Source organism: Notolepis coatsorum, assembly GCF_963971535.1.
Source record: "Notolepis coatsorum genome assembly, chromosome: 5".
Classification (NCBI taxonomy): domain Eukaryota; kingdom Metazoa; phylum Chordata; class Actinopteri; order Aulopiformes; family Paralepididae; genus Notolepis; species Notolepis coatsorum.
The window spans coordinates 48015022-48038463 of NC_140169.1; the positions used below are offsets into that span (position 1 = coordinate 48015022).

General features: G+C 42.0%; 1 protein-coding gene across 1 annotated transcript in view; it reads left to right on the top strand.

Moving 5' to 3' along the window:
- LOC311228168 (ankyrin repeat and SOCS box protein 2-like) overlaps positions 1 to 23442 on the top strand; it is a gene marked incomplete at both ends in the record, with an annotated part of 88235 nt that overhangs the window by 39278 nt on the left and 25515 nt on the right. Inside the window, 2 exons of the mRNA XM_084314079.1 lie at positions 28 to 669; positions 10987 to 11177. Of these exons, the coding sequence (XP_084170205.1) occupies positions 28 to 669; positions 10987 to 11177 (833 nt within the window). The remainder of the gene's footprint in view (positions 1 to 27; positions 670 to 10986; positions 11178 to 23442) is intronic.

Here is a 23442-nt window from a genome sequence, read left to right on the forward strand (position 1 = left end):
CTGAGCCGTCCTCCTCCGCCCGCTCAGCATCGTGGACCTGCTGATCCCCGTCACCAGTAAGCCGCGGGTCCGCCGGGCCGGCATCAGCCCGCTGCACCTGGCCGTGGAGCACAACATGGACGACATCCTGGAGGCGCTGATCACCGCCGGCTTCGACGTCAACCAGCAGCTGTCGCAGGACCGCTGCAAGATGTACGAGGACCGCCGCAGCACGGCGCTCTACTTCGCCGTCTACAACAACAACACGGAGGCCACCGCCATGCTGCTGGGCGCCGGCGCCGACCCCAACCTGGACCTCTTCAGCCCCCTGCTGGTGGCCGTGCGGCAGGGCTGCATGGAGACCGTGGCCATGCTGGTGGAGCACGGCGCCGACGTCAACGCCTACATCCCCACGCACCCCACCACCTTCCCGGCCGCCGTGATGTTCTGCATGAAGTACCTGTCGCTGCTGAAGTACCTGATGGACCACGGGGGCGACGCGCGCGCCTGCTTCTCCTGCGTGCACGGCAGCGGGCCACACCCGCCGCTGCAGCTCAGCCCCAACATGAGGGACCCGGGATACACGGAGCACTACACCGAGCTACCGGACACCGTGGAGAGGGAGAGCGTTCAGGTCAGAGGTCAGAGATACCAGAGACACGGCAGAGAGGGAGAGCGTTCAGGTCAGAGGTCAGAGATACCAGAGACATGGCAGAGAGGGAGAGCGTTCAGGTCAGAGGTCAGAGATACCAGAGAGGGAGAGCGTTCAGGTCAGAGGTCAGAGATACCAGAGAGGGAGAGCGTTCAGGTCAGAACACAGAGATACCAGAGAGGGAGAGCGTTCAGGTCAGAGGTCAGAGATACCAGACACACGGCAGAGAGGGAGAGCGTTAGTGGTGATGTCTGTCCTCTAGGTGGCGTTAAACCTGCCAGTCTCTAGGACTAGTGGTGATGTCTGTCCTCTAGGTGGCGTTAAACCTGCCAGTCTCTAGGACTAGTGGTGATGTCTGTCCTCTAGGTGGCATTAAACCTGCCAGTCTCTAGGACTAGTGGTGATGTCTGTCCTCTAGGTGGCATTAAACCTGCCAGTCTCTAGGACTAGTGGTGATGTCTGTCCTCTAGGTGGCATTAAACCTGCCAGTCTCTAGGACTAGTGGTGATGTCTGTCCTCTAGGTGGCATTAAACCTGCCAGTCTCTAGGACTAGTGGTGATGTCTGTCCTCTAGGTGGCATTAAACCTGCCAGTCTCTAGGACTAGTGGTGATGTCTGTCCTCTAGGTGGCATTAAACCTGCTGGTCTCTAGGACTAGTGGTGATGTCTGTCCTCATTAAACCTGCTGCTCTCTAGGGTTATAGTGGTAAGGTCCCTGACCCAGTCAGCGCACATAGAGATCTGTGTATTTTTGTTTAAATTATATTTAACTTAGTTTCTGTAACTATTACTCTATGAGACGGACATATATCAACAGACCACTTGTCTTCGTACATGAGAAACATTTTACCTGAATATCACAAAATCATCGGCTCTGGGAAATGAAAGCCAAGTCGTTACTGTTACAAAGGGTCAGATTAAACCGAATATATATATTTATTACTTGAGATATATTGTATAATATTTGTATATCGTCTGATATCCCTTGTATATTCTTTGTACATATACACGGAATATCTCTTTACCTAGGTACAGGCCAGACCATAATATTCGTTCTCCTATTGGACAGCGACCCCCTAGGCGCCAACGGCAATGTCTAGTTCAAAGCCACCGCTAAGACATGTCTCAACATGCCCAGGTTTGCGCAGTAATACGAGACAGAAATGAGGTTGGCACTAGATTATTCACCTTACGTATAAATACGGCGCAGGTGGATACAGAAGCACTTAGACTTGGTAACTAAAAGCTGAAGCCTTCACCACGATACAACGTGCTGTGAAGTGGGCCCGTTTTGCCCCTAAATAGAGCCTTGAGACCGCGTGCGAATTGATAGCTAAAGTGTCAGAGTTTAACGCTATATCGTCGAGTTCGACTTATTCTATTATAAAGTAATAGTCTATTATGTATAGTGTATCGTGCGGCTACCGTTCTACAGTGACCAGCATTACCACCGGTTCGTCGTACCGAGCTAGTGTGCTTATCCAGGCTGGGCGGCCTAACCTTGTGCCGCCATCCGAGGAGTCCTAGACGAGAACCGTGTGGATATGTACACTGGATAACCTACACCGACGAATGCAGAGCCTTTTCCGGCTGGATTATATTGCTTTGGTACTATGGCTGCTGGAGCAGAGAACCGTCTACCCCACTGCTGTGTGGGATCTACCCTGTGAGGAGCACCGTCGAGCCCGCCTCTAGGACCCAGAGGCTGGCTAGCTTTCATCCATGCTGCAATGCATACCGGAGTATAGCTGTTGCTTTGTCTAAGGACCAAGGGATTATTGCACCGTCTCCTGTACCTGGAGTCTCTTTATTCCTTGTTGATCCAGACTTTTGCTCCCGACAATTCCTCTCCCCTGCTGGCTTACAACCGGAGGGAACCCCCTTAGTATCTCCAGCTGACCTACGAGTGTGCCTTATATAATTCTTATGCTACAGGTGGTATTAATTATACCCATCGTAATATGCTCATGGACTTACGCTCTTGACCTATTTAAGTGTTCTTCGCCATATAAGCGCGACTCATAATTCTCAATACTGTAATCTACTATTGCTGCTCTTCTAATAAATATTCTAAACAGGACTTTCTTTGTTAAGCCGTGTTATTGTGTGGGTGTTCATCATATATACCGTGTACTGTATGGCCAGTAATTAAAGTACATAACTAAGTAGTGGTTTAATGATACCATACTCTCAATACAGTCAGGGAATTGTACCCCTCAGTTACAATTGGTCCTTCGAGCCGGATGAATATCAGTGTAATATCTAAATATAATATTGATATTAACCATGGCCAGCGGTGAACACTCCACAAACGGCTCTCCTAAGCTAGAACGGCAGCAGCGCAGACGGCAGCCACCTCCTTACCTAGAGGACTACGCTGCCAGTCTACTACCTAGCTTTATACAGACGTTAAATGCGGGAAAAGCGGATAGTAAAAGCATGTCAAACCCTAACGACCAGGCGACCTTGCCAGTAGAGACCCTAGTGGGTTCTAACGTAACTGACCAAGCTCACGGGGGGGACCAGGAGGGACATGACATGACTATACCCCCCGACAACATCAACGGGACGGTCCCCGGAGAGCTCCAGGATAAAGAAAGCGCTCCAGGGACGGAACCCGACTCACTACCAGAAGAGAAGCGCGCCCAGGAGATAGACCTCCTCGGAGCGCGCCAGGAGAACGGATCTCCAACGAGCACTGTCAGAAGCCGATCACCTCCATCAGTGTCTTCCCCCAGCGAGGCGGACAAGATGCTGGCGCAGGCATTCATCGCCACCCTGGCAGCCTCCACCGAACGCGATCGACTCCAAGCACAGACGCTTAGCGAGCGCGAACATTCTTCCATGGAACAAGAGCGCCTCCGGGCGCAACAGCTAAGTGAGCGCGAACACTCTACCATGGAAAGAGAACGCCTGCAGGCTCAACAACTGAGTGAGCGCGAACAATCTGCAGACCAAAGAGAGCGCCTTCACGCGCAACTCCAAGCGCAAGCCCTTAGTGAACGCGAACACTCTGCGACCCAGCGAGATCGCTTCCAGGCGCAGCAAAGGAGTGAAGACGACCGCATACGCCTGGAGACCAGACGCCTCCAGACGGAAGAGAATATTGAAAGAGACCGCGCCGATGCCCAGCGCGCCGCCGCCGATGCACAGCGCGACGCCGCCAATGCACAGCGCGACGCAGCCCAAGCCCAGCGCGAAGCAGAGCGCGACCTCGCTCACATCAAGCGCGAAGCCGAGCGCGACCGACTACAAGCGCAGATAATGGAGCAACTGATTGCCAGGGCGACACCCCCTCTCTCCGCACGGAGCTCCAGGGCATCGTCAAGACAAGGGTCTAGGGCACCTTCCCCTACCCGACCAAGCGACCCGGAGCCCGGCCAACAGAAAGAACCTATACACGTCTCCGAACCCCCTCCCTGACCGGTCCATGCGAGACCAAGCAACCGGGAAGAACCGGCCTACGCCGCCGAGAGACTGAATAGACGACTGCAAGATCTAGAAGACCTAGCAGAGGAAGAGGAAGAGGAAGAGGAAGAAAGTCAAGCCCACCAGCAGCATCGTACTCCACAGGACCAGGAGGTCCAGTACAGCCCAGACTTTACCCCCGAGGCCCTGCGTTACAGACCCCCGACTCAACTCAAGGGTGAGTTTGACGCACCGCCAGCCCCGAGGAACAGCACCTGGGTACCCGGGCTTTGGTACCCACCAAGTACCAGCCCACGACGACACGTACAGGGAGACTCGCCCAGGAGGCCTCTCCCCCAACGCTCACCGATGTGCCAGCCATCCATGGCATCGTACCTTGGCACACCGACGTTCCCGGATTTTACACACGAGGACAGAGCACAGTACACGGAACTACGGATGTGCTTAGAGACTATGATGTCCGATGTCCCCGATGAGACGTACAAATATGCTATCCTCCTCAAGCACCTGAAGGTGCCCAGAGCGCACAATATAGCGCTGGCATATTCCAACTCAAGTACCCCATACACCGCGGCTCTAGTAGCCCTCGACCAACGTTATGGACGCATATGGGACTACGTGATACAAGAGATAAGGAATATTGACCGTCTCCCCCCAGCCACAGACAATCGCTCATTGGATGACCTCTCTATCAAGGTACAATCCCTGGTAGGGATGCTGGGGGCACAAAAGGAAAAGGGTAGACACGAACTGTACGCTAACTCTAATGTGGAAAGGATATTAGAGAAGCTTCCTCCCGCCCGACAAGAGCGCTTCAGGCGGCAAAGAGACCACCGTGATCTCAACGGTCCCGAGCCATCCCTCCTAGACCTGGCCGACTTCCTCGCGAGAGAAGTCAGCAGCCTACGACTGGATACGTTCGTGCGGAGTGGACCAAGCCCCAGAGAGGGACCTCGGAGATCCAACGATAACCGCAGGCTGGTGACTGTCATGCACCAAGCCGAATCAGTACCGCGTAACAAGAACCACAGCACCCCCTCGACGAAAGAGAAGTGGAAGATTGTATGCCAGTACTGCGAGAAAGAACATTGGCTGTCACAATGTGATGCTTTCAAGAAGATGACCGCCGACGAGGTGAGTCAATGGATAAAGTCCAACCGCCGCTGTTACCGCTGTGCGCGCAGCCATATGGCAGCCGAGTGCCGCTTAAAGAAGAGGTGCAGCCGGTGTGACGGAGCCCACTTGGACGTCTTGCATGACAGCAACAGGAAGAAACCCACACCCTCAAGCAGCACCAGAGTAAGCGTCATGTATATTGACCCCGCCAGCAGCGGGGGCTCCCGGGTGCTCTTGAAGGTGGTCCGAGTGACATTAAGCTACGAGGACAAGGTCATGGACACTTACGCCGTCCTTGACGACGGGTCAGAAAAGACTCTCCTCCTCGCATCCGCTGCAGCCCAGCTGGGTCTGCGGGGGAGCGAAGAAACAATGACGATTCGTACTATAAGAAGAGACCTGAAGACAATAAAGGGTGAGCACGTCTCCTTCACTATCGCAGCAAGCGGGCAGCCAGAGAGGCGGTATAGGATCACTAACGCTTTCACCAGCCAAGACATAGGCCTGTCGCGGTACACCTACCCCATCGCCAAGCTGATGGATAAATACGTGCACCTGCATCAACTACCTATACCGCTCATCGACGGCGCCACCCCGACCCTGCTCATAGGATCCGACCACGCACACCTCATCGTCCCGACGGACCGGGTCCACATTGGGCCCAGAGGCTGTCCAGCAGCAGTCGAGACCCGCCTAGGATGGACACTACAAGGCCCCCTCTCCAGGTCTCCCAACCGATCAGCAGCCACTCGCTGCCTCCACTCCAGAGTGACAGAAGAAGACACCACCCTCTTACAGCACGTCGAGAGGCTATGGACACTAGAGACAATGCCCTTTAAGAACGAAAAGAAACACATTCGTTCCAAGGAAGACATTTATGCCATAGCCCTCCTCGAGCAGGGGACAAAGAGAGTCAAAGTCAATGGAGTGATGAGATACGCAACTCCACTCCTGAGGCGAGAGGGTATGCCTACCTTCCACGCCTCAAAAGAAGCGACGGAGCGATATCTACTGAACACCGAGCGGCGCCTAGCCAGAGACCCCGCTCAAGCCACTGTGTACCGCGCTGAGATTGACAAGTTAATCACAGCGGGACACATAAAGAGAATTGACATTCAAGAGGCCGATCAGACGACCGAATCATGGTACGTGCCCCACCACAAGGTCCACCACAACGGCAAGGATCGTATTGTGTTCAACTGCAGCTACCAGATCGGATCACAAAATCTGAATAAAGAGCTCTTGCCCGGCCCAACACTCGGCCCTTCTCTACTAGGCGTGTTGCTATGTTTCCGCCAGAACAAGGTGGCCATCAGCGGCGACATCAAAGGGATGTTCCTGCAGGTGCGACTAGTGGAAGAGGACAAGCCCCTGCTGCGGTTCTTATGGAGAGAGAGGATCGGGGATGAGCAACCATCCATCTATCAATGGGAAGTCCTCCCTTTCGGAACCACATGCAGCCCATGCTGTGCTACGTTCGCACTGCAAAAACATGTCGCAGAGGACCCAGCAGCTGACGAGGAGGTCCGACAAAGTGTAGAGAAGAGTTTCTACGTGGACAACTGTCTGCAAAGCGTCTCGACGCCAGAAGAGGCCGAGGCCCTCCTACTCAAGCTCCGCGCCTCCCTGATCAAAGGCGGCTTTGATCTCCGGCAGTGGGCCAGCAGCGACCCTCAAGTACTGCGCAGCCTCTCCCCAGAGGACAAGGCAGCAAGCAGCGAGACCTGGATGGCGACCATCCCAGGTGAAGCCCAAGAAATGACATTAGGACTAGTCTGGCGCTTCAAAACAGACTCGCTCCATTATAGACACACACCCCTGACCAAGGAGCAGGGAAGGTCGATTTCACTACCGACCACCAGACGGAGTGTATACAGAACACTCGCCAGACAATATGACCCGTTGGGATGTATTCTACCTTACACCACCAGGGCAAAGATGATTGTACGAGAGCTGTGGGACAAGGACCAGGGCTGGGACGACCCCATACCCGACCACCTTGCTTCCACATGGAGATAGTGGGAAACAGAACTCAGCTCGCTCCCAGGTGTCAACATACGCCGCAGCTACTTCCCACCCACAGTGCGGCTGGAGACGTGTCAGATGGACCTGCACGTCTTCAGCGACGCCTCCGAAGTAGCCTACGGTTCGGTGGCCTACTTGCGGGCCCGAGAGGAGGGAGGAGAAATACATACCGCCTTCATCCTGGCTCGTTCAAGAATAGCCCCCCGCAAGCAACAATCGATCCCGCGTCTAGAGCTCTGCGCAGCCCTAGTAGGAGCGCAACTCGCCACGTTAATCCAACGTGAACTCACCATCCCGGTGCAAAGAACAATCCTGTGGTCAGACTCCATGACCGTACTCACATGGATCCAGTCCGATTTGTGTAGATACAAGGTCTTCGTGGGAGTCAGAATCACAGAGATCCAAGATTTAACAGAATCAGCATGCTGGAGGTACGTGGACACAAAACAGAACCCAGCAGACGTCATCATACGGGGAATGTCCCTGGATGACCTCACACGTCACAATCTCTATAGTGACGGTCCCGAGTTCCTCAAGCTCCCGGAAGAAGAGTGGCCTACACCCACCCCACGGGAGGCTAGTCAAGAGGAGGCAGAGATGAAGAAATCTATGTTCTGTGGGTTGACACACACACCAGTCCCCACAGATCCCAACATAGACGACTGCCCTACCCTTGAGAGTGCGCAGTTAAAGACATTCCTGTGGCACAGCCCTGAGGTTCCCTCCACTACTGACATTAATGCAGCTAATTACGAAGAAGCAGAACTCCTTCTGCTACAGCGAGCCCAAAGAGACTCGTTCCCCGACGAGCTAGACTGCCTGCAGGGATCAAAGCCAGTCCCGTCAGACAGCAGACTGCTCCACTTAGCCCCTGAGCGCGACGCCCATAATCTTATCAGAGTGGGTGGTCGTCTGAGAAGGGCCCCAGACTTAACGGATGACGTCAAGTTCCCGATAGTTCTCAACAGCCGACACAAGGTCACAGAGCTCATCATAAAGAAATACGACGAGGACGTGCACAACGCTGGGGCAGAGAGAGTCTTCGCTGAGATCAGACGTCGCTATTGGATACTGCAAGGAAGAGAAGCAGTACGACGCTTCCAGCGGACCTGTCTAGACTGTCGCAAGTGGCGAGCACAGCCCAGTATACCCAGGATGGCTGACCTACCCCCCTGTCGCCTTCGACTCGGCGACAAGCCCTTTCACTCCACCGGTATGGACTGCTTCGGCCCGCTGTATGTGAAGAAAGGAAGAGGGACGGAGAAGCGGTGGGGTATTGTATTCAAATGCATGACCACCCGAGCGATACACATAGAACTCCTTCCAACCATGAGTACGGACTCATTCCTTATGGCCTTCCGGAGATTCACAGCGCGGAAAGGAAAACCGTCTATATTATTGTCTGATCACGGGACAAACTTCAAAGGCGGAGAAAGAGAGCTGAGAGAGAGCTTCCAAGCTATGGGCCCAGAACTTAAGACCCACCTCGCTCCCTCTCAGATTGATTTCCAGTTTAACCCCCCGAATGCCCCTCACTTCGGGGGAACTTGGGAACGAGAAGTACGTTCAATAAAGACAGCCCTGTACGCCGTGCTTGGGGCCCAGACCGTGGCGGAAGAAGTCCTCACGACAGTCCTCACGGAGATCGAGGGAGTATTGAACTCAAAGCCCCTCGGTTACGTCTCAAGTGATGTAGCAGATGTCGACCCAGTCACCCCCAACACACTCTTGATGGGGCGGCTGGACCCCGCGCTCCCACAGACAGTGTACAGACCTGAGGAAGCGAACGGCCGAAGAATGTGGAGGTACAGTCAAGTATTGGCTGACAAGTTTTGGAACAGTTTCCTCCTCCACTATCTACCGTCTCTACAGACCCGCCAGAAATGGGTAAAAGAAAGAGACAATTTGACGGAGGGCACAGTCGTCATGATTATAGACCAGTCACTACCCCGAGCTATGTGTCCGGCCGGCCGCGTAAGCAAAGTGATCACTGGTGCCGACGGAAAGGTCAGAGCGGCAGAAGTGCTCGTCCAGGGACGGACATACACCCGACCCGTGGCGAGGCTGATAGAGTTGCCAAGGCTACCTGATTCCCTTAATGACGACCATGACCCACTGACTTTGTGAATTGCCCTACTCCTCACAACGGACATTGAGTAGTGGACAAGGCGGTTAATCTGTCTCTGCTTATCTAATTAGGTGCAGACTAATTAGGAGGCGGCTGTTACAAAGGGTCAGATTAAACCGAATATATATATTTATTACTTGAGATATATTGTATAATATTTGTATATCGTCTGATATCCCTTGTATATTCTTTGTACATATACACGGAATATCCCTTTACCTAGGTACAGGCCAGACCATAATATTCGTTCTCCTATTGGACAGCGACCCCCTAGGCGCCAACGGCCATACCCCCAATGTCTAGTTCAAAGCCACCGCTAAGACATGTCTCAACATGCCCAGGTTTGCGCAGTAATACGAGACAGAAAAAATGAGGTTGGCACTAGATTATTCACCTTACGTATAAATACGGCGCAGGTGGATACAGAAGCACTTAGACTTGGTAACTAAAAGCTGAAGCCTTCACCACGATACAACGTGCTGTGAAGTGGGCCCGTTTTGCCCCTAAATAGAGCCTTGAGACCGCGTGCGAATTGATAGCTAAAGTGTCAGAGTTTAACGCTATATCGTCGAGTTCGACTTATTCTATTATAAAGTAATAGTCTATTATGTATAGTGTATCGTGCGGCTACCGTTCTACAGTGACCAGCATTACCACCGGTTCGTCGTACCGAGCTAGTGTGCTTATCCAGGCTGGGCGGCCTAACCTTGTGCCGCCATCCGAGGAGTCCTAGACGAGAACCGTGTGGATATGTACACTGGATAACCTACACCGACGAATGCAGAGCCTTTTCCGGCTGGATTATGTTGCTTTGGTACTATGGCTGCTGGAGCAGAGAACCGTCTACCCCACTGCTGTGTGGGATCTACCCTGTGAGGAGCACCGTCGAGCCCGCCTCTAGGACCCAGAGGCTGGCTAGCTTTCATCCATGCTGCAATGCATACCGGAGTATAGCTGTTGCTTTGTCTAAGGACCAAGGGATTATTGCACCGTCTCCTGTACCTGGAGTCTCTTTATTCCTTGTTGATCCAGACTTTTGCTCCCGACAATTCCTCTCCCCTGCTGGCTTACAACCGGAGGGAACCCCCTTAGTATCTCCAGCTGACCTACGAGTGTGCCTTATATAATTCTTATGCTACAGGTGGTATTAATTATACCCATCGTAATATGCTCATGGACTTACGCTCTTGACCTATTTAAGTGTTCTTCGCCATATAAGCGCGACTCATAATTCTCAATACTGTAATCTACTATTGCTGCTCTTCTAATAAATATTCTAAACAGGACTTTCTTTGTTAAGCCGTGTTATTGTGTGGGTGTTCATCATATATACCGTGTACTGTATGGCCAGTAATTAAAGTACATAACTAAGTAGTGGTTTAATGATACCATACTCTCAATACAGTCAGGGAATTGTACCCCTCAGTTACAGTTACTGTAAAATATGGATTTCATCTCATACGGATAATTATTTTATTATATTATTCTAAGGACGACCATGCGAAATGTCCTTTAATGTTAACGCTTCTCTCGTCCCCCCGTCAGTTCTGCCATGTTAAACGCTTCCCTTGTCTCCCCGTCAGTTCTGCCAGGTCAACGCTTCTCTCGTCCCCCCGTCAGTTCTGCCAGGTTAACTCTTCTCTCGTCTCCCCGTCAGTTCTGCCAGGTTAACGCTTCTCTCGTCTCCCCGTCAGTTCTGCGAGGTGATCTCCGCTCCGAGCATCAGTAACTGGGCCGGACCGGTCATAGACGTGCTCCTGAACTACGTGGGTCGCGTGAAGCTCTGCTCCCGACTCGTAGAGCACCTGGACAGCTACCCGGACTGGGGGGCCATCAAGCAGAAAGCAAGTGAGTTGTCGTGAGACATTTGAACCCTTGCCTTGAAGAACCATTTACTAAGTCTGTTTAAAAAAAGAAATTGGACAGCCCATGTATTTGCAGTTGTGAAGTTCATCTAAATCATCGGTGTGAATGTGATATATCACAAGAAAGTACTCAACCTCTACTGTCTTTAACTATGAATGAACACAACACTCTAACTTACCATCTTTAGATAATAAAGTACTCAACCTCTACTGTCTTTAACTATGAATGAACACAACACTCTAACTTACCATCATTAGATAATAAAGTACTCAACCTCTACTGTCTTTAACTAGGAATGAACACAACACTCTAACTTACCATCTTTAGATAATAAAGTACTCAACCTCTACTGTCTTTAACTAGGAATGAACACAACACTCTAACTTACCATCTTTAGATAATAAAGTACTCAACCTCTACTGTCTTTAACTATGAATGAACACAACACTCTAACTTACCATCTTTAGATAATAAAGTACTCAACCTCTACTGTCTTTAACTATGAATGAACACAACACTCTAACTTACCATCTTTAGATAATAAAGTACTCAACCTCTACTGTCTTTAACTATGAATGAACACAACACTCTAACTTACCATCTTTAGATAATAAAGTACTCAACCTCTACTGTCTTTAACTATGAATGAACACAACACTCTAACTCACCATCTTTAGATAATAAAGTACTCAACCTCTACTGTCTTTAACTATGAATGAACACAACACTCTAACTTACCATCTTTAGATAATAAAGTACTCAACCTCTACTGTCTTTAACTATGAATGAACACAACACTCTAACTTACCATCTTTAGATAATAAAGTACTCAACCTCTACTGTCTTTAACTATGAATGAACACAACACTCTAACTTACCATCTTTAGATAATAAAGTACTCAACCTCTACTGTCTTTAACTATGAATGAACACAACACTCTAACTCACCATCTTTAGATAATAAAGTACTCAACCTCTACTGTCTTTAACTATGAATGAACACAACACTCTAACTTACCATCTTTAGATAATAAAGTCCTCAACCTCTACTGTCTTTAACTATGAATGAACACAACACTCTAACTCACCATCTTTAGATAATAAAGTACTCAACCTCTACTGTCTTTAACTATGAATGAACACAACACTCTAACTTACCATCTTTAGATAATAAAGTACTCAACCTCTACTGTCTTTAACTATGAATGAACACAACACTCCAACTCACCATCTTTAGATAATAAAGTACTCAACCTCTACTGTCTTTAACTATGAATGAACACAACACTCTAACTTACCATCTTTAGATAATAAAGTACTCAACCTCTACTGTCTTTAACTATGAATGAACACAACACTCTAACTTACCATCATTAGATAATAAAGTACTCAACCTCTACTGTCTTTAACTGGGAATGAACACAACACTCTAACTTACCATCTTTAGATAATAAAGTACTCAACCTCTACTGTCTTTAACTATGAATGAACACAACACTCTAACTTACCATCTTTAGATAATAAAGTACTCAACCTCTACTGTCTTTAACTATGAATGAACACAACACTCTAACTCACCATCTTTAGATAATAAAGTACTCAACCTCTACTGTCTTTAACTATGAATGAACACAACACTCTAACTTACCATCTTTAGATAATAAAGTACTCAACCTCTACTGTCTTTAACTATGAATGAACACAACACTCTAACTTACCATCTTTAGATAATAAAGTACTCAACCTCTACTGTCTTTAACTATGAATGAACACAACACTCTAACTCACCATCTTTAGATAATAAAGTACTCAACCTCTACTGTCTTTAACTATGAATGAACACAACACTCTAACTCACCATCTTTAGATAATAAAGTACTCAACCTCTACTGTCTTTAACTATGAATGAACACAACACTCTAACTTACCATCTTTAGATAATAAAGTACTCAACCTCTACTGTCTTTAACTATGAATGAACACAACACTCTAACTCACCATCTTTAGATAATAAAGTACTCAACCTCTACTATCTTTAACTATGAATGAACACAACACTCTAACTTACCATCTTTAGATAATAAAGTACTCAACCTCTACTGTCTTTAACTATGAATGAACACAACACTCTAACTTACCATCTTTAGATAATAAAGTACTCAACCTCTACTGTCTTTAACTATGAATGAACACAACACTCTAACTCACCATCTTTAGATAATAAAGTACTCAACCTCTACTGTCTTTAACTATGAATGAACACAACACTCTAACTTACCATCTTTAGATAATAAAGTACTCAACCTCTACTGTCTTTAACTATGAATGAACACAACACTCTAACTTACCATCTTTAGATAATAAAGTACTCAACCTCTACTGTCTTTAACTATGAATGAACACAACACTCTAACTCACCATCTTTAGATAATAAAGTACTCAACCTCTACTGTCTTTAACTATGAATGAACACAACACTCTAACTCACCATTTTTAGATAATAAAGTACTCAACCTCTACTGTCTTTAACTATGAATGAACACAACACTCTAACTTACCATCTTTAGATAATAAAGTACTCAACCTCTACTGTCTTTAACTATGAATGAACACAACACTCTAACTCACCATCTTTAGATAATAAAGTACTCAACCTCTACTATCTTTAACTATGAATGAACACAACACTCTAACTTACCATCTTTAGATAATAAAGTACTCAACCTCTACTGTCTTTAACTATGAATGAACACAACACTCTAACTCACCATCTTTAGATAATAAAGTACTCAACCTCTACTGTCTTTAACTATGAATGAACACAACACTCTAACTTACCATCTTTAGATAATAAAGTACTCAACCTCTACTGTCTTTAACTATGAATGAACACAACACTCCAACTCACCATCTTTAGATAATAAAGTACTCAACCTCTACTGTCTTTAACTATGAATAAACACAACACTCTAACTCACCATCTTTAGATAATAAAGTACTCAACATCTACTGTCTTTAACTATGAATGAACACAACACTCTAACTCACCATCTTTAGATAATAAAGTACTCAACCTCTACTGTCTTTAACTATGAATGAACACAACACTCTAACTTACCATCTTTAGATAATAAAGTACTCAACCTCTACTGTCTTTAACTATGAATGAACACAACACTCTAACTTACCATCTTTAGATAATAAAGTACTCAACCTCTACTGTCTTTAACTATGAATGAACACAACACTCCAACTTACCATCTTTAGATAATAAAGTACTCAACCTCTACTGTCTTTAACTATGAATGAACACAACACTCTAACTTACCATCTTTAGATAATAAAGTACTCAACCTCTACTGTCTTTAACTATGAATGAACACAACACTCTAACTTACCATCTTTAGATAATAAAGTACTCAACCTCTACTGTCTTTAACTATGAATGAACACAACACTCTAACTTACCATCTTTAGATAATAAAGTACTCAACCTCTACTGTCTTTAACTATGAATGAACACAACACTCTAACTTACCATCTTTAGATAATAAAGTACTCAACCTCTACTGTCTTTAACTATGAATGAACACAACACTCTAACTTACCATCTTTAGATAATAAAGTACTCAACCTCTACTGTCTTTAACTATGAATGAACACAACACTCTAACTTACCACCTTTAGATAATAAAGTACTCAACCTCTACTGTCTTTAACTATGAATGAACACAACACTCTAACTCACCATCTTTAGATAATAAAGTACTCAACCTCTACTGTCTTTAACTATGAATGAACACAACACTCTAACTCACCATCTTTAGATAATAAAGTACTCAACCTCTACTGTCTTTAACTATGAATGAACACAACACTCTAACTCACCATCTTTAGATAATAAAGTACTCAACCTCTACTGTCTTTAACTATGAATGAACACAACACTAACTTACCATCTTTAGATAATAAAGTACTCAACCTCTACTGTCTTTAACTATGAATGAACACAACACTCTAACTTACCATCTTTAGATAATAAAGTACTCAACCTCTACTGTCTTTAACTATGAATGAACACAACACTCTAACTCACCATCTTTAGATAATAAAGTACTCAACCTCTACTGTCTTTAACTATGAATGAACACAACACTCTAACTTACCATCTTTAGATAATAAAGTACTCAACCTCTACTGTCTTTAACTATGAATGAACACAACACTCTAACTCACCATCTTTAGATAATAAAGTACTCAACCTCTACTGTCTTTAACTATGAATGAACACAACACTCTAACTTACCATCTTTAGATAATAAAGTACTCAACCTCTACTGTCTTTAACTATGAATGAACACAACACTCTAACTTACCATCTTTAGATAATAAAGTACTCAACCTCTACTGTCTTTAACTATGAATGAACACAACACTCTAACTTACCATCTTTAGATAATAAAGTACTCAACCTCTACTGTCTTTAACTATGAATGAACACAACACTCTAACTTACCATCTTTAGATAATAAAGTACTCAACCTCTACTGTCTTTAACTATGAATGAACACAACACTCTAACTACCATCTTTAGATAATAAAGTACTCAACCTCTACTGTCTTTAACTATGAATGAACACAACACTCTAACTTACCATCTTTAGATAATAAAGTACTCAACCTCTACTGTCTTTAACTATGAATGAACACAACACTCTAACTCACCATCTTTAGATAATAAAGTACTCAACCTCTACTGTCTTTAACTATGAATGAACACAACACTCTAACTTACCATCTTTAGATAATAAAGTACTCAACCTCTACTGTCTTTAACTATGAATGAACACAACACTCTAACTTACCATCTTTAGATAATAAAGTACTCAACCTCTACTGTCTTTAACTATGAATGAACACAACACTCTAACTCACCATCTTTAGATAATAAAGTACTCAACCTCTACTGTCTTTAACTATGAATGAACACAACACTCTAACTCACCATCTTTAGATAATAAAGTACTCAACCTCTACTGTCTTTAACTATGAATGAACACAACACTCTAACTTACCATCTTTAGATAATAAAGTACTCAACCTCTACTGTCTTTAACTATGAATGAACACAACACTCTAACTTACCATCTTTAGATAATAAAGTACTCAACCTCTACTGTCTTTAACTATGAATGAACACAACACTCTAACTTACCATCTTTAGATAATAAAGTACTCAACCTCTACTGTCTTTAACTATGAATGAACACAACACTCTAACTTACCATCTTTAGATAATAAAGTACTCAACCTCTACTGTCTTTAACTATGAATGAACACAACACTCTAACTTACCATCTTTAGATAATAAAGTACTCAACCTCTACTGTCTTTAACTATGAATGAACACAACACTCTAACTTACCATCTTTAGATAATAAAGTACTCAACCTCTACTGTCTTTAACTATGAATGAACACAACACTCTAACTCACCATCTTTAGATAATAAGTACTCAACCTCTACTGTCTTTAACTATGAATGAACACAACACTCTAACTCACCATCTTTAGATAATAAAGTACTCAACCTCTACTGTCTTTAACTATGAATGAACACAACACTCTAACTTACCATCTTTAGATAATAAAGTACTCAACCTCTACTGTCTTTAACTATGAATGAACACAACACTCTAACTCACCATCTTTAGATAATAAAGTACTCAACCTCTACTGTCTTTAACTATGAATGAACACAACACTCTAACTTACCATCTTTAGATAATAAAGTACTCAACCTCTACTGTCTTTAACTATGAATGAACACAACACTCTAACTTACCATCTTTAGATAATAAAGTACTCAACCTCTACTGTCTTTAACTATGAATGAACACAACACTCTAACTTACCATCTTTAGATAATAAAGTACTCAACCTCTACTGTCTTTAACTATGAATGAACACAACACTCTAACTCACCATCTTTAGATAATAAAGTACTCAACCTCTACTGTCTTTAACTATGAATGAACACAACACTCTAACTCACCATCTTTAGATAATAAAGTACTCAACCTCTACTGTCTTTAACTATGAATGAACACAACACTCTAACTTACCATCTTTAGATAATAAAGTACTCAACCTCTACTGTCTTTAACTATGAATGAACACAACACTCTAACTTACCATCTTTAGATAATAAAGTACTCAACCTCTACTGTCTTTAACTATGAATGAACACAACACTCTAACTTACCATCTTTAGATAATAAAGTACTCAACCTCTACTGTCTTTAACTATGAATGAACACAACACTCTAACTTACCATCTTTAGATAATAAAGTACTCAACCTCTACTGTCTTTAACTATGAATGAACACAACACTCTAACTTACCATCTTTAGATAATAAAGTACTCAACCTCTACTGTCTTTAACTATGAATGAACACAACACTCTAACTTACCATCTTTAGATAATAAAGTACTCAACCTCTACTGTCTTTAACTATGAATGAACACAACACTCTAACTTACCATCTTTAGATAATAAAGTACTCAACCTCTACTGTCTTTAACTATGAATGAACACAACACTCTAACTACCATCTTTAGATAATAAAGTACTCAACCTCTACTGTCTTTAACTATGAATGAACACAACACTCTAACTTACCATCTTTAGATAATAAAGTACTCAACCTCTACTGTCTTTAACTATGAATGAACACAACACTCTAACTTACCATCTTTAGATAATAAAGTACTCAACCTCTACTGTCTTTAACTATGAATGAACACAACACTCTAACTCACCATCTTTAGATAATAAAGTACTCAACCTCTACTGTCTTTAACTATGAATGAACACAACACTCTAACTTACCATCTTTAGATAATAAAGTACTCAACCTCTACTGTCTTTAACTATGAATGAACACAACACTCTAACTTACCATCTTTAGATAATAAAGTACTCAACCTCTACTGTCTTTAACTATGAATGAACACAACACTCTAACTTACCATCTTTAGATAATAAAGTACTCAACCTCTACTGTCTTTAACTATGAATGAACACAACACTCTAACTCACCATCTTTAGATAATAAAGTACTCAACCTCTACTGTCTTTAACTATGAATGAACACAACACTCTAACTCACCATCTTTAGATAATAAAGTACTCAACCTCTACTGTCTTTAACTATGAATGAACACAACACTCTAACTTACCATCTTTAGATAATAAAGTACTCAACCTCTACTGTCTTTAACTATGAATGAACACAACACTCTAACTTACCATCTTTAGATAATAAAGTACTCAACCTCTACTGTCTTTAACTATGAATGAACACACACTCTAACTCACCATCTTTAGATAATAAAGTACTCAACCTCTACTGTCTTTAACTATGAATGAACACAACACTCTAACTCACCATCTTTAGATAATAAAGTACTCAACCTCTACTGTCTTTAACTATGAATGAACACAACACTCTAACTTACCATCTTTAGATAATAAAGTACTCAACCTCTACTGTCTTTAACTATGAATGAACACAACACTCTAACTTACCATCTTTAGATAATAAAGTACTCAACCTCTACTGTCTTTAACTATGAATGAACACAACACTCTAACTTACCATCTTTAGATAATAAAGTACTCAACCTCTACTGTCTTTAACTATGAATGAACACAACACTCTAACTTACCATCTTTAGATAATAAAGTACTCAACCTCTACTGTCTTTAACTATGAATGAACACAACACTCTAACTTACCATCTTTAGATAATAAAGTACTCAACCTCTACTGTCTTTAACTATGAATGAACACAACACTCTAACTACCATCTTTAGATAATAAAGTACTCAACCTCTACTGTCTTTAACTATGAATGAACACAACACTCTAACTTACCATCTTTAGATAATAAAGTACTCAACCTCTACTGTCTTTAACTATGAATGAACACAACACTCTAACTTACCATCTTTAGATAATAAAGTACTCAACCTCTACTGTCTTTAACTATGAATGAACACAACACTCTAACTCACCATCTTTAGATAATAAAGTACTCAACCTCTACTGTCTTTAACTATGAATGAACACAACACTCTAACTCACCATCTTTAGATAATAAAGTACTCAACCTCTACTGTCTTTAACTATGAATGAACACAACACTCTAACTTACCATCTTTAGATAATAAAGTACTCAACCTCTACTGTCTTTAACTATGAATGAACACAACACTCTAACTTACCATCTTTAGATAATAAAGTACTCAACCTCTACTGTCTTTAACTATGAATGAACACAACACTCTAACTCACCATCTTTAGATAATAAAGTACTCAACCTCTACTGTCTTTAACTATGAATGAACACAACACTCTAACTTACCATCTTTAGATAATAAAGTACTCAACCTCTACTGTCTTTAACTATGAATGAACACAACACTCTAACTCACCATCTTTAGATAATAAAGTACTCAACCTCTACTGTCTTTAACTATGAATGAACACAACACTCTAACTTACCATCTTTAGATAATAAAGTACTCAACCTCTACTGTCTTTAACTATGAATGAACACAACACTCTAACTCACCATCTTTAGATAATAAAGTACTCAACCTCTACTGTCTTTAACTATGAATGAACACAACACTCTAACTTACCATCTTTAGATAATAAAGTACTCAACCTCTACTGTCTTTAACTATGAATGAACACAACACTCTAACTCACCATCTTTAGATAATAAAGTACTCAACCTCTACTGTCTTTAACTATGAATGAACACAACACTCTAACTACCATCTTTAGATAATAAAGTACTCAACCTCTACTGTCTTTAACTATGAATGAACACAACACTCTAACTTACCATCTTTAGATAATAAAGTACTCAACCTCTACTGTCTTTAACTATGAATGAACACAACACTCTAACTCACCATCTTTAGATAATAAAGTACTCAACCTCTACTGTCTTTAACTATGAATGAACACAACACTCTAACTCACCATCTTTAGATAATAAAGTACTCAACCTCTACTGTCTTTAACTATGAATGAACACAACACTCTAACTACCATCTTTAGATAATAAAGTACTCAACCTCTACTGTCTTTAACTATGAATGAACACAACACTCTAACTTACCATCTTTAGATAATAAAGTACTCAACCTCTACTGTCTTTAACTATGAATGAACACAACACTCTAACTCACCATCTTTAGATAATAAAGTACTCAACCTCTACTGTCTTTAACTATGAATGAACACAACACTCTAACTCACCATCTTTAGATAATAAAGTACTCAACCTCTACTGTCTTTAACTATGAATGAACACAACACTCTAACTACCATCTTTAGATAATAAAGTACTCAACCTCTACTGTCTTTAACTATGAATGAACACAACACTCTAACTTACCATCTTTAGATAATAAAGTACTCAACCTCTACTGTCTTTAACTATGAATGAACACAACACTCTAACTTACCATCTTTAGATAATAAAGTACTCAACCTCTACTGTCTTTAACTATGAATGAACACAACACTCTAACTCACCATCTTTAGATAATAAAGTACTCAACCTCTACTGTCTTTAACTATGAATGAACACAACACTCTAACTTACCATCTTTAGATAATAAAGTACTCAACCTCTACTGTCTTTAACTATGAATGAACACAACACTCTAACTTACCATCTTTAGATAATAAAGTACTCAACCTCTACTGTCTTTAACTATGAATGAACACAACACTCTAACTCACCATCTTTAGATAATAAAGTACTCAACCTCTACTGTCTTTAACTATGAATGAACACAACACTCTAACTCACCATCTTTAGATAATAAAGTACTCAACCTCTACTGTCTTTAACTATGAATGAACACAACACTCTAACTTACCATCTTTAGATAATAAAGTACTCAACCTCTACTGTCTTTAACTATGAATGAACACAACACTCTAACTACCATCTTTAGATAATAAAGTACTCAACCTCTACTGTCTTTAACTATGAATGAACACAACACTCTAACTTACCATCTTTAGATAATAAAGTACTCAACCTCTACTGTCTTTAACTATGAATGAACACAACACTCTAACTCACCATCTTTAGATAATAAAGTACTCAACCTCTACTGTCTTTAACTATGAATGAACACAACACTCTAACTTACCATCTTTAGATAATAAAGTACTCAACCTCTACTGTCTTTAACTATGAATGAACACAACACTCTAACTCACCATCTTTAGATAATAAAGTACTCAACCTCTACTGTCTTTAACTATGAATGAACACAACACTCTAACTTACCATCTTTAGATAATAAAGTACTCAACCTCTACTGTCTTTAACTATGAATGAACACAACACTCTAACTTACCATCTTTAGATAATAAAGTACTCAACCTCTACTGTCTTTAACTATGAATGAACACAACACTCTAACTTACCATCTTTAGATAATAAAGTACTCAACCTCTACTGTCTTTAACTATGAATGAACACAACACTCTAACTTACCATCTTTAGATAATAAAGTACTCAACCTCTACTGTCTTTAACTATGAATGAACACAACACTCTAACTTACCATCTTTAGATAATAAAGTACTCAACCTCTACTGTCTTTAACTATGAATGAACACAACACTCTAACTTACCATCTTTAGATAATAAAGTACTCAACCTCTACTGTCTTTAACTATGAATGAACACAACACTCTAACTCACCATCTTTAGATAATAAGTACTCAACCTCTACTGTCTTTAACTATGAATGAACACAACACTCTAACTCACCATCTTTAGATAATAAAGTACTCAACCTCTACTGTCTTTAACTATGAATGAACACAACACTCTAACTTACCATCTTTAGATAATAAAGTACTCAACCTCTACTGTCTTTAACTATGAATGAACACAACACTCTAACTTCCATCTTTAGATAATAAAGTACTCAACCTCTACTGTCTTTAACTATGAATGAACACAACACTCTAACTTACCATCTTTAGATAATAAAGTACTCAACCTCTACTGTCTTTAACTATGAATGAACACAACACTCTAACTCACCATCTTTAGATAATAAAGTACTCAACCTCTACTGTCTTTAACTATGAATGAACACAACACTCTAACTTACCATCTTTAGATAATAAAGTACTCAACCTCTACTGTCTTTAACTATGAATGAACACAACACTCCAACTCACCATCTTTAGATAATAAAGTACTCAACCTCTACTGTCTTTAACTATGAATGAACACAACACTCTAACTCACCATCTTTAGATAATAAAGTACTCAACATCTACTGTCTTTAACTATGAATGAAACACAACACTCTAACTTACCATCTTTAGATAATAAAGTACTCAACCTCTACTGTCTTTAACTATGAATGAACACAACACTCTAACTTACCATCTTTAGATAATAAAGTACTCAACCTCTACTGTCTTTAACTATGAATGAACACAACACTCTAACTTACCATCTTTAGATAATAAAGTACTCAACCTCTACTGTCTTTAACTATGAATGAACACAACACTCTAACTTACCATCTTTAGATAATAAAGTACTCAACCTCTACTGTCTTTAACTATGAATGAACACAACACTCTAACTTACCATCTTTAGATAATAAAGTACTCAACCTCTACTGTCTTATACTATGAATGAACACAACACTCTAACTTACCATCTTTAGATAATAAAGTACTCAACCTCTACTGTCTTTAACTATGAATGAACACAACACTCTAACTTACCATCTTTAGATAATAAAGTACTCAACCTCTACTGTCTTTAACTATGAATGAACACAACACTCTAACTTACCATCTTTAGATAATAAAGTACTCAACCTCTACTGTCTTTAACTATGAATGAACACAACACTCTAACTACCATCTTTAGATAATAAAGTACTCAACTCTACTGTCTTTAACTATGAATGAACACAACACTCTAACTTACCATCTTTAGATAATAAAGTACTCAACTCTACTGTCTTTAACTATGAATGAACACACAACACTCTAACTCACTCTTTAGATAATAAAGTACTCAACCTCTACTGTCTTTAAATTGAATTGAACACAACACTCTAACATTACTCTTTAGAGAATAAAGTACTCAACCTCTACTGTCTTTAATACC